This window comes from Macrosteles quadrilineatus, unplaced genomic scaffold (genome assembly GCF_028750875.1).
Source record: "Macrosteles quadrilineatus isolate MER2022 unplaced genomic scaffold, UCM_ALF_1.0 Scaffold_7__1_contigs__length_78375512, whole genome shotgun sequence".
NCBI classification, from domain to species: domain Eukaryota; kingdom Metazoa; phylum Arthropoda; class Insecta; order Hemiptera; family Cicadellidae; genus Macrosteles; species Macrosteles quadrilineatus.
The window spans coordinates 8,223,991-8,251,718 of NW_026542600.1; the positions used below are offsets into that span (position 1 = coordinate 8,223,991).

The window sequence follows — 27,728 nt, forward strand, 5'->3', positions numbered from 1 at the left end:
TGTCTCTTTGATGCCAATTCCAAACAATGAAGGGATGATGTTTAGACTAAATAAAAAAAAGTGAATCAATTGAGTTCTTAAAGAAAGGAAAGTATAAAAGTTTGATTGCTTGAGAACTTAAAATAAGTCAGGCAGTGTTTTATGGTATTAAAAGATTAAGTCACTTGCCTTTTACAGCAGCTAAACATACAAGTATGTGATTGATAATTAAAAAAACCTTAATACATACAAAGACACCTCTTCCTTTTATAACTCGTCCGCTCTTTGTAACTCCTCTAATCCTAGACTTTTTCTTGCGCTTTAGTTCCTCCCTTTTCCCCTTGGCATCATTATCATTCTCTTTAGCGCCTCGGAAAAGAAATCTGTAACAATAGATTAAATTTATTACAATTTTAATGTAATGTAATCATATTTCATGTGCTAAACCTCAGATACCATAGCGGGTGTCTACCCTGTTCTGTTCAAATTAAATTTCAGTGACTATGAGTAGGGATAATGTTAAAATGCACAATCTTTGTTAGCGATAAAACAGTATTTTTCAGAGACTTGAACATGATATAATCAGGCATACAATATTTTGTGCCATAACAATTTTGAGCTGGTTGCCTCCTCCCAAAATATGTTCGCTCTTTGATCCTGAATAATTTAATCATTCCCTGCAGTAAGGTGCAAACAAAAGACAGGTTTGGGAAACTATATTTTAGTTAGGATCGATTTTCCGTAACTTTTGAAATCTTAAAATGAAAATCTGTTATTTTTCAGAGACGTCTGTAACTCCATGCCCGGAAGACATCCTGCATAGCCTTAAATGGCCCATTTACACGTTGCTAGTCACTGTCATTCAGTGACTGGAACGGGAACACCAACTGGTATCATGTAAATCAGCCTTAACACTTTCGCCTATCATTTTAGGGCTCCGCCACCACAGGTTTAATTTATTATGCAGATCATTAAGCCTACCTGTATTTTAACTCCAAGCCTACTAATGATAACAATAAAAAATAAAATAAAAAAAAAAATCTTTTTTTATCCGTAATGTGAAAGAGTAGCAAAACGGCCAATGTCGGCTCACAGCCAACAGGAGAGGTGAAAGAGTTAAGAGGCTTGAGGCAATGTTTTTAAAACTGTTAAGCACAGTATGGTGATTGGCAGGATTTGCACCTGGGGACTGCAGAAAGAGTCTTTAATGGATGGATCTTTACCTGGCACAGTTCATACATTTAGAATTTTGGTGTCAAAAAAATGTGTTTCATTGATACAACAAACCACATTTGCAAAGACATTAAAAAATATTCTAGTTGGATGGAAAAATATTTAAATTTAAAACTTGTCTCCGAATCAAAAAGGTGACATTTGATTTCCCGGTGAGCACTACAACAACTCATCTACTCCGAGGGATAAATTTAATAATACAAATAATAAATAACGATAATCTAATGATGATTCAACTTGCCTATTGGGTGGAACATCTGGTATTTCTTCAGGGTTGATTTTAGACACAGTCGCTAGAGGGTGTAACTCAATATCAGGTTTCTCATCTTCTTCGGATTCGTCTGACGATGAAGCTTTCCTGTTAACATTGAGTAATGAGTAATGATCGTATAGTTCTAAAAAAAGCCAAGTAGCTAGTTAAGAATTTATCGAAAATAGATAATAGAGTTCAGCTAGATTACCTGATATAATATCAGGTCATAGATGCACAATAAAAGGTTGCAAAACATAACATTCATATTTAATCCTAATATAAAGCTTCTTCCATGTGTAGATTGAAGAGAAATTTCAGGGTTAAAGGTCAAAACCTAAATTAGGTGATCTTCAGAGTTGCCAACTGTGACTACAGTAGAACCTCGTTAATCCGACCTCCAATGGTCCGACTCCTCGCTTGGTCCTTTTCTGCCCATTATTAATATTAAGTAGGCTCCCACATTATTGTTTTTGAAAAATCACAGTTCATTAGACAAAAATGAAATGGAAGCAAAACAAAGTAAAGTCGATCAAAGCTTCAAGGTCAAGCTATCCGTTTGCAATGACAATCGTCTGCTCCTTAGACCTACACATGACACATCTATCTGCTGTACGCTTGCTGTGTCTCAACATTTTGTGATTGGGTATTTGGTAATCATGACAACTTAAGTAGCCTGTGATTGGGCGATTAGTAACCATGGCAACTTGTTGAATGGGTGGATGAAGAGAAACTCAAGAAAGAATAGAAGAACAAAGAGAGAGAATAAGCGATGTTCTTATGTCATCTTTATTAGTGTTTTTTTATGACTGTTGTTATGCTATAAGTAGGCTACTGTAATTGTATACTTTTTCATGCGTTATCTAATGTTTTTATTGACATTCTTATGTCCTGAAACAGCGCAGCAGTAGCCTATGACTAACATGTTGGCCATACGCTTTTTCAAGCGCTTTCGGCGGGGCAGTCCCGCTTTACAGCAAGTTGTCCCTCTGTCCCCACAATCGGCCGGAGAATGCCTAAATGCCCCGCCTTGGAGGTCAGGCGTTTTAAATATTATATGGAATATGAAATTTAGCCTTTCCACACTAATGTTTAGTTCGTGTAAGAATACTAGTTAGTAATTTTAATGAAAAATAAAGGAAAGCAACCTATTAACTTATTTGGTTAACTGTACAATGAGCACGTCATCGTTCATCGATCGCGTGAACTCGACTATACAACTATACTGTACTCGTCAATGATCGGCATTAGTACAATTTATTTCCACGCGAGTGTTGAAGCGCTGTAGGCTACTACGGCCTCTAAAGACACAGGTTGTCAGTAAACTAAACTGTTAAGTTGTTTACAGTACCTTAACCTCTAACTTTTAGATAACATTCGGTGCGAAGAAAGTTTGTTTATTATTGTACTGTTCAATTATGCATTAGATAATGCCCAAACGGAAATGCACATTTAATAGTGAGTTACAAGCGAAATATATGTTTATTAAACTTAAGTTTGAGACAAACAAAAGTGGTGTAGTCTGTGAGAAGTGTCGTACTGAGTTTAGCATTGCTCGTGGAGGAGCTAATGATATTAAAACACTTTAAGTCAAACAAACATGTTGATTCTGACAATGCTGCGTGCTCGAGCAAAACTATATCTTCATTTTTCAAAAGCAACGTCCCGAAAAAAAAAGACCTGGACGTCTCAGCGGCTGAGGGTGCCGGGCCTACCACACCGTGCGTGAGAACCACAGCTTCCGCTCCAACGACTGCACCTCCAAGGTAATAAATACTTGTTTTGAACCAAAGTTCCACTGTGCTAAGACCAAGACGCAGGCTATAGTTACTCATCCAATCATGGTTCACAAAAAATGTTTCCCGTTGTAGTACGCTATTTTGATAAATTTAGCGGCATCAAAGTAAAGGTTTTAGATTTGTGAACTCTCCCCGGAGAAACATAAGATATTGTCAATTATTTGAAGGACGTGCTGCAAGAACATCAATTAACACAAAAAGTAATTTCATTCAGTGGAGATAACACTAATACAAATTTTGGTGGTGCAGCTAGAAAGGGGAAAGAAAATGTGTATTTCAAACTAAAAGGTTTTTTAGCAGAGATATTGTAGGCATTGGATGTGCAGCACATATAGTGCACAGCACCATACTAAGTGAATCAGATTGTTTGCCAGTAGATGTAGAGGTTATTGTCGTTAAAGTGTATTCATTTTTCTATCTGTGCACAGTAAGGGAGGAAGCTTTCAAAGAAATATGTGATTCGGTCGATATTGAGTACAACAAAATGTTGGGATACAGCGATACAGCAAGACTCGCTGGCTTGCTTCAATCCCAGCAGTTGAAAGAATTTTGAAGCTTTTTGTGCCAAAGAGTACTTTCATAACCAGCCGAAATGTCCTGAGATCCTGAGGAAGTTTTTTGGAAACCCACATTCAGAAGTATGGCTTTATTTCATACATAGTCAAGCAGCTACGTTTCAACAAACTGTTTCAAATGAAGAAGGTGACAATCAGCAATCGAGGGACCTGTTCAAGTAAAAAAACTTGAAGGAAAATCTCAAACAGAAGGCCGTGAACAAATTTGTTCCACACATAGTTCGTAATTTGATGACAAAATGTTGCTCAGAAGAAGAAAAACAAAGTATCACTAACACCTTTGTTTTGTTTTACGAGACATCACTACAGTATTTAGATCAATGGACTGTCCATTTTCAAAACTTGGAGATATTTCAATGGGTCGTTGAAGAACATTCCAAAGTGGGAGGACATCCAACCGTCAGTTGACTTTTTAATTAAGAATAAGTATTTTCCACCAGATTGTGATACTAAAGCATTCAATGAAATTGGGTGTGTGTTGAAATATGTGGAAAGCAATGTTGCTAATTGGAACGAAGAACAAGTTGAAACAGATTCAAGATGGTCTAAAATCTTCACGCACTTTAAAGATAACTCAATAAACTGTGAATACGCAAGTAAAATTGCAAAATATGTGTTCACTCTCCCAGGAAGCAATGCGTCATATGAAAGAGTATTTTCCTCAATGACAAAAGTATGGACATCTGAAAAAACTCAGCTTTCAGTCAGTGTTTTGAAATTGATTCTACAGACAAAAATCAACTTGAATTTGAGTTGTCAGCACTTTTATGCCATGTTAAGATCCTCTCCAAAAGCGTTGCAACAAATAGCCTCCAGTGACAAATATACCACTAAACTCGGAGATCCAGTAGACTGAGCTATACGGTTTGAGCTAATATTTAATTAAGTTAAGTGGTTCCTTTGAGTCGTTTACCGTAGTGTGTTTACGTTTAATAAGAAAAACTAAGATGCAAATACGGATAAAATTTGAGCTAGTATTAATTTAAAGTATTATTCTTTATGATTTGTAATGTAATGTAATGTGAATTTCTTGCATTGTAAATTAACAAAAATGGCAAACTTTTTATTGAAATTCTTATAATTTGTCAATCTATTTATTGAATGTGTGTTGTTTACCGTAGTGTGTTTACGTTTAATAAGAAAAACTAAGATGCAAATACGGATAAAATTTGAGCTAGTATTCATTTACAGTATTACTTTATGATTTGCATATTTTATTATTAAGGATAATTTTGTGAATTTCTTGCACTGTAAATTAACAAATGGCAAACTTTTTATTGAGATTATTTAGATACTTAACTAGTAATTGATGTTTTAGACTGATAAATTGGTTTTTTTTGTCTGCTATGTATATAGTTTGTAGGTCTGATTCTATCCTCTTATTTTATCAATATCTTACAAATGTTTTTTTTATACCAAAACATATCTTTATTTGTAAAACAAATATTATAAAATAGGTAACATGCTTAACAATATGATTCGGCAAATGAAAATTATGAAATAGGCAAGTAAAGCAGCTCACTGACATTTCCAGCGATACAAGTTCTTCTAATATATGATTGAAAATAAATATTTTTTTCACCTAATATTCATGTATGTCATATGTATGAATAGGCCTAGTACCACATCAACAAAAATTGTCATTACACAAAAGTGGTAAATTTTAATTAGTCTATTGTTACTTCACTCCATTGACAAGTATGAATAGAAAAATGCCGTATTGCTTAGAATCAAGTTGCATCGATTCAAATCGAAAACCTTTTGAATCGAATCAAAAGTTTTTTGCACACCCCTAATGAAGAGGGTATTTAACTTGGTAGAAACCTCAAAATTGAACCCTTAGGCTGGAAACCTTGGCTGACTGAAAAAACCGGATCACAGATGGTACGAGAATAAGAATAATGAATATACAGTATTGTCTTTCAGGCTACACAAGCATTGACAAAGTAATATATTCAGCAGAAATGACAAGTCACTAATAGGCCTAAGGGTAATAGGTACAACCGCTATACAGCCTTTTTATTTGAAAAAATTTGATCCAGAGGCTAAATATGTCTATACAAAGTGAGTTTTTACAGACATTTCACTTTGCCAATGTGATCAACTCATAAAAAAGGTCTGTATACATTTTTCAGATTCCCAACCATTTGGCTGTAGATTTTAAAATTACAAAAAATTAAATGTATTTAAATACTGTTGAGCTAAAAGAACTTTAAATTAACAATACAATTTTCTAAAGAGGAAAATGTTAATACCATGCAGTTCAACTTACAAAGAAAAGTGAATTTATTGAATTTCCCACAAGTATTGGGCCGTAAATTACTTATTTGTAAAAAATAAATGTAGGCGTAGCTAACAATCAACCATTTTCAAATGCATTACCCGGAAACAGGTTAATATTTGTGCAGTTTTTCATACAATCACTATAAAATCTTGTTATTTAAGAGGATGTTCTAAGTTAATAGTTTTACCCCATTTTAGGAGTTTTATAGTTAAGTTACCTTTATTTTGTTGTTTACCTTGCGTTAGTGAAGTTCAATTAATACACTGCTATGTATTTCGCCACAGGGATTGGCGTCTTCAGAGTTGCACTAAAGTTATAGAGCTACTCAGGGTCTATTCCAGAAGAGGGCCACCACTTTTTAAACTGTGGATTAACCACAATTTGAGTTAGGTTATTTTCTAGCTTTACCCACACTTTTTTTGTTTACTGAACAAAAATCATCACAAAAACTGAAAAATCACCTAACCTAAATTGTGGTTGATCCAGTTTAAATAGTGGTGGCCCTCTTAAGAAAAAGACCTGTACGTCCTACTATGTACGATGTTTGTCAGTGACTGATGTCTTTTCACATCACCAATCACTTTAGACTTATCAGCCCCACGTGAATAAGTTATAGATAAGTGGTATCAAAAAACAACACTGACTGACAAACATTGTAAATAGTACACAATGTATCTTTATCGCTTTTGTGTAACTCTGATGACGCCACACCCCGTGACCGAATACGTACCAGTGTATTAATTGAACTTCAATAACACAAGTCAAACAACAAAATAATAGATGAGGCTATTCTACTTTCAATACCTATCTACTTATACATAATTCAGTTTTAAAAACCTTTGTACAATTAAATCTAGAGTTCTACTGGACCGATTCATTAATTAATGGGTCGTTGGAAAGCTTAATTCATGTAGATTTGCAAATAATTATGAAAGTTTGTTTTTGTTATGAATTATGGTAAAAAAACATGTTTATCATAAGAAATACATTGAAAACGGTTTTTTTCACACATTTTATTTGGGTGCGTCTTTTGGTTGCCTTTTTTGAGTATTTCAAAGAAGTGCATGGTATTAATTTGTAGGAAATTTGATTCTCTTTCAGAATATCACCTTCCTCTTTCATCGATTTCCTCACATTTTAAAAGTTATTTGCAAAAAAGCTAAGTAGCCTCCGAATTTATAGTAATGAGAAAATACTGAGTTAGGAATATTTTTGTTAAACTTTGTAAACTAAATCTAGACTTATAAAAGACCGATTTTGTTAATTAATGGGTCATTGGAAAGTCTAATTTATGTAGATTTGCAAATAATTATGAGTGTGATTTAATTAAATAGTTGTGAAAAAAATAAAAAATAAAAAAAATAAATTAAAAACTGCTTTTTTAAGTTTCTGATTCCAAGATTCTAATTGTAGAAAATAATAATTGGCTGCCTTTATTAAGTATTTTTAAGAAATTCTTCGTAGTTATTTGTAGTAAATGTATTAAGAATATCACATCCACTTTGGTCAATTTCCCCTCCATTTAAAAGTAATTGGCAATGAGCTAAGTGACCTCCAAATTTATAGTGGTGAGAAAATATTGAATTAGATATATTTTTCTTTAACTTTGTACAACTAAATCTAGACTTCTACCAGACCGATGTTGTTACTTAATAGGTAGTTAGAAAGCCTAAGTCGTGTATATTTGCAAATAATTATGAAAGTTTTGATTTTATTACATGTTTGAGGTGAAAAAAAACAATAATACATTTAAAACGCCTTTTCCCCAAGTTTATATTTGTAGCCAATTTTAGGCTGCCTTTATTGAGTATTTTCAAGAAATACATAATAGTAATTTGTAACGGTAAATATTTTGGAGATCAGAAAACGAGCGTTCAGACGATTTCAAATGTCCCGCACAAGGTCATTAGTTCTCCGAGCGGCCATGTACTGCGCTAGCATCACGACCCCTATAAATACGGCGCAGGACAGGGCACAGTCACTTGAGCACAGGACAAATAGCTAGCAACATCTCTCCCTGGTAAGTGGAGTGGAGTACATCGCAAAACCTTAGGTCGAGGGCGGAATAGCCCGGTAATAAGCCAGTGGTGGAATAACCCTGGTAGCGTCGAATACTAGGGCTAGGCCGGGGGCGGAATAGCTCTCGGACCCGCGTATATTGCGAGACTATAGGTCAAGGGCGGAATAGCCCGGTAAATAAACCAGTGGTGAAACAACTCTGGTAACGTCGAACACTAGGTGATAGGCCAAGGGCGGAATAGCTCTTGGATCCGCGCATATACATCGTGAAACCGTAGGTCGAGGGCGGAATAGCCCGGTAATTAGCCACTGGTGAAATAACTCTGGCATCGTCGAATATTATGTGTTAGGCCAGGGCGAAATAGCTCGTAGACCTGCGACAATCAATTCGGTTTATTGTAAGCATCGTTGGTTTTAATTCCAAAAGTGAAACACGGTATATCCATTAAGTAGAGATTTGTCTTATTTTCGAAGTTAAGATTTTAGTTAGTTACGACCAGTGCTTCACTCATGGAATTAACGCCAAGTAGTCCAAATTACTAAATTGTTTAAATTAAGGCCTAACCCGGGCTGTGATGAATGTATCATTTACTGCAAGCTGATGCTTTAACGACCATATCTGAGCCCATATTTTAAAACTAAATACTATTATTATTACCACTAACTCTGGACATACTCAATTAGATTAGCTATCCGAGGCCGACAGTACAATTTTGTCCCAGGAGGAAATTGCACCGTCACAAATGGCGCTGCAAACATGGACTTGGTAATTATATAGTTATCGATCGTTAATTTTTGCCATTTTTGGCTGGCGCCTGAACGAAGTGTTTTCAGTGAATAAGAACATTAAACACCGAAAATGTGAGTTTTACGATTATTCTTAAACGTTTGGTCTTACCTTCTTTGGCCCGTATATTACGTAATTACTCCGGGTAAAACTATTGCGGATAAGAGTAAAAATATCTCTTAAAGCTACATCGAGCACCGCGATTAGTGCTACAAGTACTGGTGAGATATCGAAAACGACCAAACCGATCGAAACGACTAGTACTTCGACGATTATTACTACTAACCCTGGACATACTCAATTAGATTAGCTATCTGAGGCCGACAGTGCAATTTTGTCCCAGGACCAAATTGCACCGTCACAAATTTGTAGGCAATTTTATTCTCTATCAGAATATCACCTTGCAAAAACGTTAAACAACCTCCCAATTTATAGTGGTGAGAAAATACTGAATTAAAGATGTTGTTAAACTTTGTACCATTAAATCTACGGTTTTACTGAACCAATTTTATTAATAATCATCATTGGAAAGCCTAATTCGTGTAAATTTGCAAATAATTATGAAAGTTTGATTTTTTTAAGATTGACTGGGTGAAACCCATCAAAGTCAACAGTTACTGTTAAGGTTGTCAAGCAAGATCGTTTGACTATAAATCAATGATAAATAACTCTATTTTTTTAACAATTTAGGTTGTTGGTGATTAAGCCAGCTGTAGGTACGTCCGATCTTAATAATCAACAATTCAAATAGAAGCTGGCATTTAACTCAAGGTTCTGGAGGGGTGGTTCCACTGACTGCGGAAATAACGTTCCGGAAATTCAGTTGTGTCCAATCTAGCAACAAGTATGGATAAAAACAACAAGTATTGATGATGAAAGCCCTCGTGGCTTTGATGCTGTATGATGATATTCATGATGATGTTTTCGATCTTTTATTGGTGTCAAGTCATAGCTACTGATTAAAGTGATATATTTAAGATTCGGGACAGTGAAGGAGCTTACAACATACTCGTTCGTAAACATTTGGTAGACAATGAAACAATGTTTAAGCGGTAATTCCGTGTGTCAAAAGACCAATTTTTCTTTTTGGTTAATCTCATCAAAGATGACTTACCCACCAACGCTACTAATCGAGACGAACATCTTTTGAATGCCGAGATTATACTAGCGGTAACATTAAGGTATGTATCAACATTTAGTATTTTTGTTATTTATTTAATGAAATAGCACAAGACATAATGAAACTGCACGGTCACAATAATTTATGGCTCTTCTCCGCTGGCGGAATCCGCACTGCCACTGCTCTCAGACCAGTATGATTTGTCCGCCATGCGGAACCGAAAATTTGGGATGCGGAAACTCACGTCAGTGGAACCGTACACATGGGAACTCCATTAAACCAGTGTCGTTGTAATTCCGCAGCGGAAAAAATCTCACCGCATGGCGGAGATTCCGCAGTCTGTGGAACCATAGCTTAAAGGTTTTTAGACCAAAACATATAAATAATTAATTAATAGTAAATAGTAAATATAGTATAAATAATAAAAATAGTAAATAATAATAAAAATAGTAAAAATAGTAAATAGTAGTAAGTAGTATTAAATAATTAATTAATTAATTAATATAAATAATATAATTAATTAATTATAGGGTAATGTAATTGGAATTGCTGTAATACATCTTAAATTGAAGTAAAAAATAAAAATAAATAAAATTTATATTTTTTTGTCGAGTAATACATTAGATAAATATTAATGATGATGCTTGATGACAAATATGTGCTTGCATAGCTTTATTTTAAGAGCAAAATTATGAAATTTGGTCGGGTAGAAGAGCCAAACTAACTAAAAAAAAACAAATTCAACTCCCATAAGAAATGTACAGGGAGGCAGTTTGTGCATAACTCGAAATAATGTCAAAACTAATGCCGATGCTTGATGGCAAATCTGTGGTACGTCCATAACTTTAGTTTAAGGCCAAAATTATGAAAATAGGTCAGGTAGAAGAACTAACCCAACTCGAAAAAAAAGAATAATTTGTATAATGGCAATAATTGGTTTACCAGTATGCATAATCTAATCATACGAAACATGTGTTAATAATTTAACAGCTAATTGTTATATTGTTATTTAATTGATTTTTTTATTAAACGTTGTAAACAATTTAGATCTGTGTTTAAAGAGTGTTCCTTATGTTAGGTGTGTGATACTAATGTTATGTGCTTAATCTGTACCATTAATATAAGTTCGAGTAAAGTGGTGTATGGATTTCATAACCATTATTTTACTAGAGACCATTGTATTTAACCACAAGGGGCTCTGTTGCTAGTTAAAATATAAAATGTATAGAACAGAATGGGTTTTTAAATTACATACTTTTTGTCTTTTTTCTCAGTCTTCTTTTTCTTTGACTTCTTTCGCTTCTTCTTTTTCTTCTTCTCCTCATCGCTAGAGGAAGATACACTCCTTTTGGACTTCTTAGCTGAAAGCATTTAATATTTATTGAAGATTTAATGTCCATTGGATGTTTTAAAACAGATATTATATCATATCTTAAATTGTTTTATGGGTTTGTAAGATAACTAAAACTTTATACTCTATTTGCTCAGCGAGTGTGGCTGGTCTAAGGGTCGAAACCTTACACACCCACACACACACACAGACGGTAGGGATTAGGACGGACCATTGACCTGCCACGTGAGTCACACAAAACTTTGACCATCATTTGTTTGTTATTTACCTTATGTGATAAAATCTATTGATGCTTTTGACTTTGTCTCAAAATTATACCTGACAATATTTATTTAGCTTAACTAATCTAGCAGTCACAAAAATGTTCATATCAATTCTATAAACCATATAATTCCATTTGATATAAATATTTAGTGTTTGGGCTTGATATTCATGGAATTATACAATAAATTTAGTTTTTATGTAGCAATATAGAAAAAGAAGGGGGTTTTTAATATGTACATAGATTTTTTATTTTATTCTAAACGCCTGTTACATTCTACAATGAATCTTTTCAAAATCAAATACTTTATTCGCTCATTATATTTTGAAAGGTACAAATATAGAAATGTTGTAATTTTAATAAGTAAACTAAAATTAATAAAATACACAATAAAGATAATTACAGTTTACATATAGTAAAAGTTATCACTTATAAAAAACAAGAACTAAGATAATAAATTATTATAAGATTAATGAACACCATCATTAGGTCTACGATGATGTCAGCTTTCAAAATATTTCTTGTCCGTTTAAACGTCAGGATAAAAATCTTCAAATTTAATGTATGCATTTTTTTATTAATAACGAGTAGTTGTAAAGAGCAAGTTTTTTACAGTGTTGGTGGTTCTTTTTGGCTACAGTATTCATTTAACATTTTGATAACCTTGTTTTTGGTGTATAAAAGAGAGAGTCTGTGCTGTGGAAATCGATAACTGTTGAAAACATGGAACAATTTGTCTTATGAAGTAGAGATGGGAAATAACGTTACTTTTCATTTGTCAGGAACGTTCTTTGGTATTAGGTGAAATAACACTATTATTTTTGTCATCAAGTATTTCCCCTTCCAGCATTATTTCACTTGTTCGGACCTACCAGTTTAGACACCATTACAAAAATAATATGATTTTCAGTAGGGGTGTGCGAAGCAGCAAAAAATTTTCGATTCGAAGCAACGATTCGATTCAAAAGATTTTCGATTCGATTCGATGCAACTCGATTCGAAGCAATATGGTATTTTTCTATTCATAATTGTCAATTGAGTGGATTAACAATAATTAAAATTTATCACATTTGTGTAATACAAATTTTTGTTGATGTGGTATTAGGCCTATTCATACTTAACATATGAATTTTAGGTGAAAAAATATTTATTTTCAATCATATGTATTAGAATAACTGCTGGAAATACCAGTGAGCTGCTTTACTTGCCTATTTCATAATTTTTACTTGGAATTGGCTCAACTGCAAGAAAGAAGAAAATATTTTTTTAATCAAGACATTCATTCTCATTTTAATAACTGTTTAAATAACTAAATAGGTACCGGTAGCTAAATTACAACAAATTTGAATGGAACTTAATATAAAAAGACCATTAAGAAATAAATTTACATATCACAAGTTTAGGGCCTGTGGACCGGCTTCAGGACTGCAAGCAAGAAGAAAATAAAAATAATATGTTTCCACCATGCAATATGTATCATTCATTCCCTGCCTCCTAACCTCCTTAGTATAATAACCTCACACTTACATTATTTGTTACATCATCATAAATAAAGAATTATTATTGGCATCAGTAGGCCTACAGCTTTACATAGGCATTATTTTTATAGGGCCTAAAATAGTAATAGGCTAGAAGCAACATGTCAAGTGGAGAACTCATTGAAGAAAAGATATTGTGTAAACTAATTTCCTATAAAACTCAAAAACAGTAAATAACATACAAACATTGTTTATGGTATAATTAATAAGGACTAAAAAATGCATATCATGTCATACAGTAGTATAGACCTACCGGTACTGCAAGAGATTAAAATCCTAAAACAACTGATTTTGATAGCTAATGAATGAAAAGAATTAAAAATCCATAAAATGAAGCTAAACAATATCACAACTAATTAGGTACCCAAAAAGTAACTCTTAAATAATATATAGAAGATTAAAATAATATTAAATCAAGAGACAAGAAAGTTAAATCCTATCTTCTAGTGCCCTTAGCAACACAGGTCAATGTTTTTAAACTACCCTCAATGTTTTTGGAACAGCAGGGCCTTTTTCTCTTAAGGAAGGGTAGTAATGTCAACAAAAACAATGAATCAGTCTCACCAGCCAGGCCCGGGCAACGATGTGTGAATTCAAGGTCATAGACCCTCCCCCTCCCCTCTTACACCACCCGGTTGCTACCCAGTTGCTTCAATTGCTGATAAAATGCATTTGATGAAACAAGGAAGTAGAGACAAAGAAATATATTTCTTTATTCAAAAACACAAAACTGTTAGAGATTATTTTCAAAGAAATTAATTCAATGTAATTTGTGAGTTGTAAATATTGTATTGGATCTTAGAAATATATTTTTTTAACTCTACCTAACCAAGATACAGATCTGTTCACTATATCAGATATTTCTTTTGTTTATAATTTATTATGTAAAATATTAAAATATATTTTTAATTAGGTATTGAATGAACAATACATGATTATACTAGTATGTCTGGATAAATAGTCTTTCTATTCTTTTGACTTTGTTTTCTTTGCACTGTTAGTGTTGCGTCACGGCTTTTGTCTTGTTACTCTTATCAGTAGACGACTAGACCTGGCTCTGGCTAGTGGCAGTGCGGCAATTGCTCTGTTGTGTCTTTATTCTTAAAGGTCGTGAGCCAACTTAATTTTTAATTCTCATTTGAACATTTTAATTCCTCTGTAATAGATATAATAATATAAGAGTGTTTCTTTGGAAATAAATTATTCTTTTTTTTCTTTTGCCCCAACAAAAATTCGGGGACGGGGACCGGCAGACACCTAACAAAAATACCAAATGTATCAGTCTATAACATTGATCTTACTAGTTAAGTATTAAGTAACAATTTTTCAGACTTATTTTTAAAATGATTTTGGAGTAACCTACCTTGTTTTGGCTAGGTTCACAGTAGTAAAATATTTCACACACTGCTTACATCAAGACAAAAAACAAAACCTCTAATCATTTGCAATGTCAAAACAAAAAAATATAAAACAATTAAAGCTATATTTAATGCAAAGAATGTATTAAATAAGAACGCCTTCGTAAAGGAAACGCAACAGCAACGCGCTCCTGTATTGCGGGTATTGCATTGACTTTCTGCAGGCGTTTTTCGTATATGGATACTGACTCCCTCGTGAATCGAATCGTTTTTTGACCACCACTGAATCGAATCGCGATTCGATGCATCGAATCGAATCGAATCGAAATTTCGATGCATTTTCGATGCATCGCACACCTCTAATTTTCAGTAATTGTTACCAAGCGCTCGCTATTATTTAATAGGATTATACGGTCAGCGTTATTTCACTAGCTCGTTCTAACAGTTCAGACTTGTTCTAAACGTTACAAAAATAATAGGGTATTCTCAGTAACCTGTTACCAAGGTAATACAGCGTTATTTCACTTGTTCTGACCTACCAGTTTAGACACCTGTAACAAAAATAATATAATTCTCAGTAATTGTTACCAAGCGCTCGCTATTATTTAATAGGATTATACGGTCAGCGTTATTTCACTAGCTCGTTCTAACGGTTCAGACATGTTCTAAACGTAAAAAAATAATAGGGTATTCTCAGTAACCTGTTACCAATATAATAGGTGAATCTTCAGTAATAGTGTTATTTATCCTATTACCGTACGTTATATAGCGCCCACCACTATTCTGAAGCCTACCTTTCTTCAGGAACAGTTGCCCGCAGTTGAGGACCTTGGCGTCCTGTAGAGGTCGAGAGTTTCGGTCGACTGGTAAGTTCTCTATATGACTCACCACAGCACCTCCGTCCACCACGTGCCCGAACACGACATGAACTCTGGACAAAGAAAATTCAACATGATTCACTTGGTTATTTACATATATTTTTTCCAAACAGCAGTGGAATTTTTTAGGCTAATCAATAGAGAGAAACATACCCCTGCCACAGCAAACCTGCAGACAGCTAGTTTAAACTTGCATGATTGGATTTGTACTCAAATATTTCCTTAACCATCTTACAAATTTACCTAGAAACATTAGGTTTAGGCCTACTCCCACAGGAAAAGTTTTTCAAAAGTTGAAAGAATAACATTTTTGCAATATGTAAATATGCAAATTTGCAAAATGTTGCCAAAATATTTATATATCCAGGAAAACTACAAAATAATTTATCCTCCGTGGGATACAATGTACATAACAGTGCGTTTCAAAAAGAATCATCCGATTTTGAAAAATCATAGCTACTCATCTATGAATTCGATTTTATCGAACAATATACTGTTAGGAAGAGGAAGTTCTTTAGTTTCACAGAAAATATCCAAAAGTCCCATTTCTAAATTTTAAGCCCCCAAAAATCCGAAATGGGAAAACGAAAAACATGTTTTTGTAAACGGCTATAACTAGAGCCAACTAACTTTTAAACACGGTAAGAGCTATCAAAGATTTGAAAGAATTTTCACAATCATGAATTAAATTTTCTACAAGACACTCTTAGGCGTTTTCCGAAAATCGCACCCCTTCACCCCAGAAAAATTCCCTACTTTCAAAAATTGGCATTTGTTTTCAAATTTTCAATTGTTTTGACAACATTTTTCTACCTAAGTAAATTTTTATTACAAGTTGCACATATGCTGTGCATCTAAAGGGGACCATATGAGCACCTGTAAATGGTATTTAAAAAAAACTTTATTATTTAGGCTACCCATTACTGTAATATAAAATTAACCTCATGTATGCTTATTAGTTTTCAAATTATAAACCTACGAAATCGGTAGATTCTTTTTGAAACACCCTGTACTATATTTAGCGCTTAAATATCTCAATAATTGATATACTAAATGGAAATTGACATGAAAGCAGGCTTACCTTTAAATAAGCCGATAGAGACACATAACATAGACCACACAAAAGTAGAAATTTTCACTGGAGTGAACTTTATGTGTCTCTTTCAACTTAAAAAAGTCAAGCCTGCTTTCCTGTCAATTTCCTTAATAATTCCTGGCAAATGCCCTATCTTTCAATCTGATATACTAAATGGTTATTTTAGCTCTACATATTGAATTTAATGAATTTTTTTAAATCTTATTATTTAAAGGTTCTGTTTCTTTTTAAACACCAAACTAATAATTACAACTACTGTGAGACACTTTTCAACGCAAATCCAGCCATGTTGGTATCCTTTTTTCCTCCACTTCATTACCGATTAGCTTATATGTATTGTTGCATAGATATCTATGAGGCTTAGCGTTATCGAGAATTTATTGTAAATAAGACTCAACGCGGTGTTTTCGCAAGGTCAAATAGAGTATGTATTGTATGTCTACGCTTAGTTTGTACGTTTTTTTTATTTCCTCATTTTTTTGACAGTGAAAAGAATAGTTGATTTTTTAGGAAGGCTACTTAAATCACATGATGTAAACATTATTTCTAACCTATCTTGGCATAGTCCGCACTAGTGAGTACTACAACTATCCGCAGTACTATCCTGATAATTAGACCAATTCGTATACACCACGAGGCAAAAATGTGGTTCGGATTCCACAATAAACTGTAGGTCCCTTAGTTGCCATTAGTTGTATGGGATATTAATTAACAGCTGTGTCTAAGGAATGTCGGCCTTAGTTACTAACAAGACTACAAGATCGCGCCACTCATCTCCATTTATACTTGGCTTAAAATACCTACTTTGTATGGTTGCCATTTCATCGAAAAGTATTAAAGTAAAGTGAGAGTATTTGCATACTCGTTGGAGTTGCGAAAACCTCATGTTGGGTCTATTCACAATAAATTCCCATTAAAACTAAACCTCATAGATGCAACAATGTAAATCAGCTGATTGATAATGAAGCAAAGAAAACAGGGATACCAACATATGGGCTTTTTTGGCATAAATGTCTTACGCATACTTGTAATTTTGGTTGTATAAAAAAATACACAGACACCCTGTTTTCTTTGTAAAACATAAATAAAAATTATTTGAAACACTTACCCGTCAAGATGGGGGGCGGGCTGCGTAGTTCTACAACAGAAAACATGTGAAGTGAGAGAACGAGCGGCAGTGGCGTAACACAGCCCCTCTTGTCTCACAGATACTATGCAAAAAACAGACGGATTTAACCTCTATTTGGACAAAGATTGTCCACCAAGTAGTTTAAAATTTGTGAAGATTCAAATGTTAGTTTGTGTCATGAATGATCTCATTGTAAATTGAAATTAACCGACACAGAAAACGTGCAATCCAAATGTTAATTGTGAATCATCTAAATTGTAGATAGTATTAAACAGAGAATACGTAACCTAGTTTTGACAGGTAAATGCTTACTGAATCCTTTTAATTGATCTCTTATTTGCACTAGTAAAATGGGCCATGGTAAAATTTTGTTCAACATTTTTTAGCTAAGAAACTATAAAATTTTGTTCAACATTTTTTTTGCTAAGAAACTATAAAATTTTGTTCAACATTTTTTAGCTAAGTAACTATACTATCACATTTGGATTATTAGATTTTTACGTGTGTATGGAATTGCCCTGTTACAATATAATCATTTCCTAAAAAAAAAAATTAGAATGTCAAAAGGAACAATTAGTTTTCTGTGTTTCTGTTCAAGGAGAGTAACTGGCCATAAAAAAAATCATTAGAATAACAAAATGTTCATGTAGTAGATAAATAATCCTCAATGTCGCCACTGAATTTACTGTCCATTGTGTATTAGCTCACCACAGGCTTTGCTTGTTAGGTTCCATGCACAGGCCTAGGGCCCATGTGGACAGGTAAATCATAGGTTTGGAGAATTCAAACCTTTTTCGTCTCAAAACACCTAGAGCATAAACTCAATAAAATACATTAACATTTTTGTTGTTGTTGCATATACACAAAAAAACTATTGTTGGATTTATTGTTGTATATGAGAACGAGAACTCTAACTATCCGAATTGGTTGGGACCAAATCATATTCGGATAGTTGAAAATTTGGGTGGTTGGATTTTTACCGACTGTGGGGTATTTCATAGAAAATAGGCAGAGCCAAGTGGAGCTTTTACCGTAGCAATCACAACGAGTTTGCAAAGATTTCATGACAAAAAATTCACACTTTTGACACGAAAGCGGAAGAAGATTATGATTTTCTGTGATCGCGGGAGACGATTATGATGTAGACTGTGGAATATGTTCAAGATCGTGGGAGACGACGATGATGTCTACACAATCGCAGGTCATATTTAAAGTTTGCCTTGAGCTTTAGGAGACGAGGATGATGTTTCTATGACTGTGGGAAGCGATGGTCATGACTACACTACCGCAGGAGATGTTCAGGATTTTGCCGCGATAATGGCTTCTGCCTTCCTTAACGATTCATATTACTGTAGTTCTTAAAATTCGTTCTTCAAGCAACTCCGATTGTTTGAATTCTACTTTAGATCTTAAATATTTAAAAGTAGATGAACCAACCTAAGGGCCTTTAACTTAGCCTCTAGTATAAAAAGAGATTTCCAAAATATGACAAAATGTTTCAAATCGATGCCTAAAACACGATGCAACAGTTACAGGTAAAATAGAAGTTAAAATTATAACAGGGTCCCAACTCAACTTGAAAGTAAAATTCAGGGGGTCAGTGGGTCATACATATATTAAACACTTTTGTTTTGTTGAGTGTTGAAAGGCTTAGAAACAACAACTCTTGTAGGTGTACAAGAGGTTATTTTATACAATAAATAAAAACAAAGCAGTCGACAATTACAAAGGAAGGTAATATCCACCCAACAATTTGAAAATATTACATGGATGGATGATTTCTTCATAATCAATAGAAACGTCTAAACTCAAAATAGTCTAAATATAGTGAATATTTATAAAACAAGGACGTCGAAAAGCTAAAGATTTGGGTAATTTTAGTACTCCTTGTTCTAGTAGGATTTTAGTAAAAAACTTATACATTAAGTAGGCCTAGTTACAAAACCCTACATTACCATTAAAGCAGTTAGGAATGACTGCTCTTTAAAAAAAAATACAAAAACAAAACAATGTTAACATTGAAGCATTGGCCTTCAAATGTTGAATTCAGGAAGCTATATCCCAACAAAGCACCAGGTCAGGTGGATATGGATGACAAACTCAACATCGAAAAGAAACATTACTTCGACAATGCAAGGAACTGATTGCATGAAAACCTGACAAAAACACACCGTCTTTTTAATTAGGTCATAAAGAGCTGACTGCAGAATCGATCCGGAACCTATATCTTTGATACATTTTTTAAACGGGGATTTCGAGGATAGTAAAATACTAAATTCCTACCAAAACCCAAGCCTCACAGTTAACCTACAAGATGAGAAACGATTTCCTGTGCTACATAAAGCAAACAAGCCCTACAATACCATAACCTTGTGCGAGATAACGGTAAGATAAGAAAATGTGATCTTAAGCTGATCTGAACAAAGAAACATCTCCATATTATGGAGAAAGATTGCAAACAGGCTGTGCCAAGATTTGAAGAAACAAGTATTATATCATTGCTCTCCCAATCTCGCATAGTGCTTATGCTGGCGCTGGACATGGTGGAGGGGATGACTGTAGTTCTCTACCCAGTGACCAGGGGCTGTACTATCAATCAACACTACATTATTATAGTTTGTCTTCACTCCAAAATGTCATCACGCTATAACAATTTTGAAGGATGTAAGAGAATGATGTTATGAACCAAGTTTGTTACTCAATTACTGATCTTGCTTTCAAGAGACAAACTTACTTGCAACTATAAGGCACAATAGCAGTAACCAGCTAGTCCTTCCTGATTAAATTAAATTAATTAGCACTGCACTATTTTCTATTCAGTCGATTAAATAAAAAATGTATTGTTAACTAACAGTAAAATAAAAATAAATGTTCTATATGACAATTGGCCTATGATAAAACTTATCAGTGAAGTAGTTACAGTAGGGTAGCCTACCATTAGAGCAGTTATGAATATTTCAACTGTTTCAAGTATTATCTGCCTTGATTTTTTTATAAAATACATCAACTTTTATAATTGTTGTATTCTGTTTATCCTACCAGTTTAACTGAAATTTATTAAAAAGCAGTAAGCTACAATAATGAGACTAATGGTAAAATGACTTACATGAAAAACTGTGATCCATTCGTGTTTTTTCCCCTGTTTGCCATTGAAAGCAACAAGGGTTTGTCATGTTTGAGGGTGAGGTTTTCATCTTCAAACATTCCACCGTAGATGGACTCACCCCCTGAGCCGTTCATTGCCGTAAAGTCACCACCCTGAATCATGAAGTCCTTGACCACTCTATGGAAGACAGTTCCCTTGTAATGTAGAGGTTTTCCGGTTGTGCTACCCAAACCTTTGTCCCCGTTACACAGCGAGATGAAGTTTTCGCAAGTTTTTGGGCATAAATCTGAATACATCTCGAATATAATCCTTCCAATGTGGATTTCTCCGACTTCAATGTCGAAGAAGCAGCGAGGACGCACATTCTTAATTTCTTTTCCTTCGCCCATGTTTGAAGTGTGCCTAGCTGAAAATAAAATAGCGGTGTTATTATAACTAAATTTATAGCTACCACCTAATTAATCCATAGTGATAAAATATAAATAGGCCTACCACTTAGTTAGTAGGGTTGCCATATCCCCGGAGATAACCGGACTTCGACGATCAAAATTTAGCTCCGGGGGATTTCTGCAAATAGTGAGATCTCCTCTTTTTTACTCTCTATTAAAATAACATTGTTGAACAGCACTTTTGGAATAAAATAAACATTTGTGTTTGCAAATATTGTTATGCAATGACTGAAAAATGCAACTCTTGTACCCTACTAACTTTGTTTTATTCCTTGTTAGTTTCACTTTGGCCAGCAACGTCCTTAGTTTATCGTCTGTTTCATTGCTCCCAGTCCTTTAAATCGCGTCTGCTGGCCAGTCCGAAGTCCGAAAGTATCCGTGTTCACTACCAAAGCCGAACCAAGTAAGCAGACAAAGAGTTTTGTTTATGTTATTCGTTATTTTTAGTGGGATGTGACAAGCAAGATGCAAATTTTATGCTTTCGCGTACCATATTTGTATATTGACATTGTAGCGCGAATATTGAACATAAAAAGCATGGATTAATAAACGGAAACAAATGACGTCACTGGCCCCAATGTCAATAGGCCTACTAATAGCCGTAACAACTGGTTTGGACGGTTTTTGACGGTTCCATTTTTTTTGTTTTTTTTTTTTTTGTATGAGCCATGCTGTTTCTGTTATTATATTTGTGCTGTGTAGGTATACGATTTTGCTAGCCCGTGCACTTTTATTTACTGGAGGGGGGGGGGCCGACAGCTAAAATCTCCCATTTTTTGCAAATAACCATATGGCAACCCTATTAGTTAGGGTACTCAAGATAACTACAGTCCTATGTAAAAAAACCAAATGCCAAATGGTAAATTCCACTAAAACCTTCGATGTGAGAATTCTTTCTATGATTTCATTACCAAATCTTATTAGGTTATTTCATTTGATATCTTTTAACTAATGTCATATGTATTTCAACACTACTAGTCAAAAGAGGCAAAACAGGAGTTGTGTGAAATCCCCACAAACAGCCCCTCGACGCAAAAAGTTTGCTGCCTCGAGACATATAGTTCTCTGCCCCGAGACTTGAGCTCCTCTAAAGATAAAAGACGTTCAGTAGGCTCGTGATCATTCAAAATTGGTGGCCAAGGAATATAAGAGGATTCTACCCTCAAGGAAGAGGCATGCACCCTCCTTTGCAAAACTACCTGAATAATTTCAACTATAATCTGGGCCCCATGCCTATTGACTTCTAAGCTCAACAGTGGATGCATAACGGAGGCTGTGGGGTCCTGGGATAATAGCTGCAGGGACTGTACAGAAGATTGTAGAAGGTTTAAGCAGTTGGTATCAGACCGACCTTTGTTGGGAACTGTGGTTAACGTTAAAAAATCTGGGCCCCATGCCCATGGACTTCAGAGCTCAACAGTGGATGCATAACGGAGGCTGTGGGGTCCTGGGATAATAGCTGCAGGGACTGTACAGAAGATTGTAGAAGGTTTAAGCAGTTGGTATCAGACCGACCTTTGTTGGGAACTATGGTTAACGTTAAAAAATCTGGGCCCCATGCCCATGGACTTCAGAGCTCAACAGTGGATGCATAACGGAGGCTGTGGGGTCTTGGGATAATAGCTGCAGGGACTGTACAGAAGATTGTAGAGGGTATAAGCAGTTGGTATCAGACCGACCTTTGTTGGGAACTGTGGTTAACGTTAAAAAATCTGGGCCCCATGCCCATGGACTTCAGAGCTCAACAGTGGATGCATAACGGAGGCTGTGGGGTCCTGGGATAATAGCTGCAGGGACTGTACAGAAGATTGTAGAAGGTTTAAGCAGTTGGTATCAGACCGACCTTTGTTGGGAACTGTGGTTAACGTTAAAAAATCTGGGCCCCATGCCCATGGACTTCAGAGCTCAACAGTGGATGCGTAACGGAGGCTGTGGGGTTCTAGGATGATAGCCGCAGGGACTGTACAGAAGATTGTAGAGGGTTTAAGCAGTTGGTGTCAGACCGACCTTTGTTGGGAACTGTGGTTAACGTTAAAAAATCTGTGCCCCATGCCCATGGACTTCAGAGCTCAACAGTGGATGCGTAACGGAGGCTGTGGGGTTCTAGGATGATAGCCGCAGGGACTGTACAGAAGATTGTAGAGGGTTTAAGCAGTTGGTGTCAGACCGACCTTTGTTGGGAACTGTGGTTAACGTTAAAAAATCTGGGCCCCATGCCCATGGACTTCAGAGCTCAACAGTGGATGCGTAACGGAGGCTGTGGGGTTCTAGGATGATAGCCGCAGGGACTGTACAGAAGATTGTAGAGGGTTTAAGCAGTTAGTATCAGACCGACCTTTGTTGGGAACTGTGGTTAACGTTAAAAAATCTGGGCCCCATGCCCATGGACTTCAGAGCTCAACAGTGGATGCATAACGGAGGCTGTAAGGTCCTGGGATAATAGCTGCAGGGACTGTACAGAAGATTGTAGAAGGTTTAAGCAGTTGGTATCAGACCGACCTTTGTTGGGAACTGTGGTTAACGTTAAAAAATCTGGGCCCCATGCCCATGGACTTCAGAGCTCAACAGTGGATGCGTAACGGAGGCTGTGGGGTTCTAGGATGATAGCCGCAGGGAACTGTACAGAAGATTGTAGAGGGTTTAAGCAGTTGGTGTCAGACCGACCTTTGTTGGGAACTGTGGTTAACGTTAAAAAATCTGGGCCCCATGCCCATGGACTTCAGAGCTCAACAGTGGATGCATAACGGAGGCTGTGGGGTCTTGGGATAATAGCTGCAGGGACTGTACAGAAGATTGTAGAGGGTATAAGCAGTTGGTATCAGACCGACCTTTGTTGGGAACTGTGGTTAACGTTAAAAAATCTGGGCCCCATGCCCATGGACTTCAGAGCTCAACAGTGGATTAATAACGGAGGCTGTGGGGTCCTGGGATAATAGCTGCAGGGACTGTACAGAAGATTGTAGAAGGTTTAAGCAGTTGGTATCAGACCGACCTTTGTTGGGAACTGTGGTTAACGTTAAAAAATCTGGGCCCCATGCCCATGGACTTCAGAGCTCAACAGTGGATGCATAACGAAGGCTGTGGGGTCCTGGGATAATAGCTGCAGGGACTGTACAGAAGATTGTAGAGGGTTTAAGCAGTTGGTATCAGACCGACCTTTGCTGGGAACTGTAGTTAACGTTAAAAAATCTGGGCCCCATGCCCATGGACTTCAGAGCTCAACAGTGGATGCATAACGGAGGCTGTGGGGTCCTGGGATAATAGCTGCAGGGACTGTACAGAAGATTGTAGAAGGTTTAAGCAGTTGGTATCAGACCGACCTTTGTTGGGAACTGTGGTTAACGTTAAAAAATCTGGGCCCCATGCCCATGGACTTCAGAGCTCAACAGTGGATGCATAACGGAGGCTGTGGGGTCCTGGGATAATAGCTGCAGGGACTGTACAGAAGATTGTAGAAGGTTTAAGTAGTTGGTATCAGACCGACCTTTGTTGGGAACTGTGGTTAACGTTAAAAAATCTGTGCCCCATGCCCATGGACTTCAGAGCTCAACAGTGGATGCGTAACGGAGGCTGTGGGGTTCTAGGATGATAGCCGCAGGGACTGTAAAGAAGATTGTAGAGGGTTTAAGCAGTTGGTGTCAGACCGACCTTTGTTGGGAACTGTGGTTAACGTTAAAAAATCTGGGCCCCATGCCCATGGACTTCAGAGCTCAACAGTGGATGCGTAACGGAGGCTGTGGGGTTTTAGGATGATAGCCGCAGGGACTGTACAGAAGATTGTAGAGGGTTTAAGCAGTTAGTATCAGACCGACCTTTGTTGGGAACTGTGGTTAACGTTAAAAAATCTGGGCCCCATGCCCATGGACTTCAGAGCTCAACAGTGGATGCATAACGGAGGCTGTAAGGTCCTGGGATAATAGCTGCAGGGACTGTACAGAAGATTGTAGAAGGTTTAAGCAGTTGGTATCAGACCGACCTTTGTTGGGAACTGTGGTTAACGTTAAAAAATCTGGGCCCCATGCCCATGGACTTCAGAGCTCAACAGTGGATGCGTAACGGAGGCTGTGGGGTTCTAGGATGATAGCCGCAGGGGACTGTACAGAAGATTGTAGAGGGTTTAAGCAGTTGGTGTCAGACCGACCTTTGTTGGGAACTGTGGTTAACGTTAAAAAATCTGGGCCCCATGCCCATGGACTTCAGAGCTCAACAGTGGATGCATAACGGAGGCTGTGGGGTCCTGGGATAATAGCTGCAGGGACTGTACAGAAGATTGTAGAGGGTTTAAGCAGTTGGTATCAGACCGACCTTTGTTGGGAACTGTGGTTAACGTTAAAAAATCTGTGCCCCATGCCCATGGACTTCAGAGCTCAACAGTGGATGCGTAACGGAGGCTGTGGGGTTCTAGGATGATAGCCGCAGGGACTGTACAGAAGATTGTAGAGGGTTTAAGCAGTTGGTGTCAGAACGACCTTTGTTGGGAACTGTGGTTAACGTTAAAAAATCTGGGCCCCATGCCCATGGACTTCAGAGCTCAACAGTGGATGCGTAACCGAGGCTGTGGGGTTCTAGGATGATAGCCGCAGGGACTGTACAGAAGATTGTAGAGGGTTTAAGCAGTTAGTATCAGACCGACCTTTGTTGGGAACTGTGGTTAACGTTAAAAAATCTGGGCCCCATGCCCATGGACTTCAGAGCTCAACAGTGTATGCATAACGGAGGCTGTGGGGTCCTGGGATAATAGCTGCAGGGACTGTACAGAAGATTGTAGAAGGTTTAAGCAGTTGGTATCAGACCGACCTTTGTTGGGAACTGTGGTTAACGTTAAAAAATCTGGGCCCCATGCCCATGGACTTCAGAGCTCAACAGTGGATGCGTAACGGAGGCTGTGGGGTTCTAGGATGATAGCCGCAGGGACTGTACAGAAGATTGTAGAGGGTTTAAGCAGTTGGTATCAGACCGACCTTTGTTGGGAACTGTGGTTAACGTTAAAAAATCTGGGCCCCATGCCCATGGACTTCAGAGCTCAACAGTGGATGCATAACGGAGGCTGTGGGGTCCTGGGATAATAGCTGCAGGGACTGTACAGAAGATTGTAGAAGGTTTAAGCAGTTGGTATCAGACCGACCTTTGTTGGGAACTGTGGTTAACGTTAAAAAATCTGGGCCCCATGCCCATGGACTTCAGAGCTCAACAGTGGATGCGTAACCGAGGCTGTGGGGTTCTAGGATGATAACCGCAGGGACTGTACAGAAGATTGTAGAGGGTTTAAGCAGTTGGTGTCAGACCGACCTTTGTTGGGAACTGTGGTTAACGTTCAAAAATCTGGGCCCCATGCCCATGGACTTCAGAGCTCAACAGTGGATGCATAACGGAGGCTGTGGGGTCCTGGGATAATAGCTGCAGGGACTGTACAGAAGATTGTAGAAGGTTTAAGCAGTTGGTATCAGACCGACCATTGTTGGGAACTGTGGTTAACGTTAAAAAATCTGGGCCCCATGCCCATGGACTTCAGAGCTCAACAGTGGATGCATAACGGAGGCTGTAAGGTCCTGGGATAATAGCTGCAGGGACTGTACAGAAGATTGTAGAAGGTTTAAGCAGTTGGTATCAGACCGACCTTTGTTGGGAACTGTGGTTAACGTTAAAAAATCTGGGCCCCATGCCCATGGACTTCAGAGCTCAACAGTGGATGCGTAACGGAGGCTGTGGGGTTCTAGGATGATAGCCGCAGGGACTGTACAGAAGATTGTAGAGGGTTTAAGCAGTTGGTGTCAGACCGAAATTTGTTGGGAACTGTGGTTAACGTTAAAAAATCTGGGCCCCATGCCCATGGACTTCAGAGCTCAACAGTGGATGCATAACGGAGGCTGTGGGGTCCTGGGATAATAGCTGCAGGGACTGTACAGAAGATTGTAGAGGGTTTAAGCAGTTGGTATCAGACCGACCTTTGTTGGGAACTGTGGTTTACGTTAAAAAATCTGTGCCCCATGCCCATGGACTTCAGAGCTCAACAGTGGATGCGTAACGGAGGCTGTGGGGTTCTAGGATGATAGCCGCAGGGACTGTACAGAAGATTGTAGAGGGTTTAAGCAGTTGGTGTCAGAACGACCTTTGTTGGGAACTGTGGTTAACGTTAAAAAATCTGGGCCCCATGCCCATGGACTTCAGAGCTCAACAGTGGATGCGTAACCGAGGCTGTGGGGTTCTAGGATGATAGCCGCAGGGACTGTACAGAAGATTGTAGAGGGTTTAAGCAGTTAGTATCAGACCGACCTTTGTTGGGAACTGTGGTTAACGTTAAAAAATCTGGGCCCCATGCCCATGGACTTCAGAGCTCAACAGTGGATGCATAACGGAGGCTGTGGGGTCCTGGGATAATAGCTGCAGGGACTGTACAGAAGATTGTAGAAGGTTTAAGCAGTTGGTATCAGACCGACCTTTGTTGGGAACTGTGGTTAACGTTAAAAAATCTGGGCCCCATGCCCATGGACTTCAGAGCTCAACAGTGGATGCGT

At 37.0% G+C, this 27,728-nt stretch overlaps 1 protein-coding gene across 2 annotated transcripts in view; it reads right to left on the reverse strand.

The window, feature by feature from the left end:
* Window positions 1–27,728, reverse strand: part of LOC128997801 (peptidyl-prolyl cis-trans isomerase G) — a 56,960-nt gene that overhangs the window by 14,806 nt on the left and 14,426 nt on the right. The window contains exons 2-7 of one of the 2 annotated variants that reach the window (XM_054423513.1): window positions 20,765–21,170; window positions 17,638–17,667; window positions 15,350–15,486; window positions 11,302–11,407; window positions 1,454–1,570; window positions 230–362 (exon numbers count right to left, since the gene is read on the reverse strand). In XM_054423513.1, the coding sequence (XP_054279488.1) occupies window positions 230–362; window positions 1,454–1,570; window positions 11,302–11,407; window positions 15,350–15,486; window positions 17,638–17,667; window positions 20,765–21,153 (912 nt within the window). In that variant the 5' untranslated portion in view covers window positions 21,154–21,170. The remainder of the gene's footprint in view (window positions 1–229; window positions 363–1,453; window positions 1,571–11,301; window positions 11,408–15,349; window positions 15,487–17,637; window positions 17,668–20,764; window positions 21,171–27,728) is intronic. The other variant, XM_054423514.1, reaches the window with a different exon arrangement.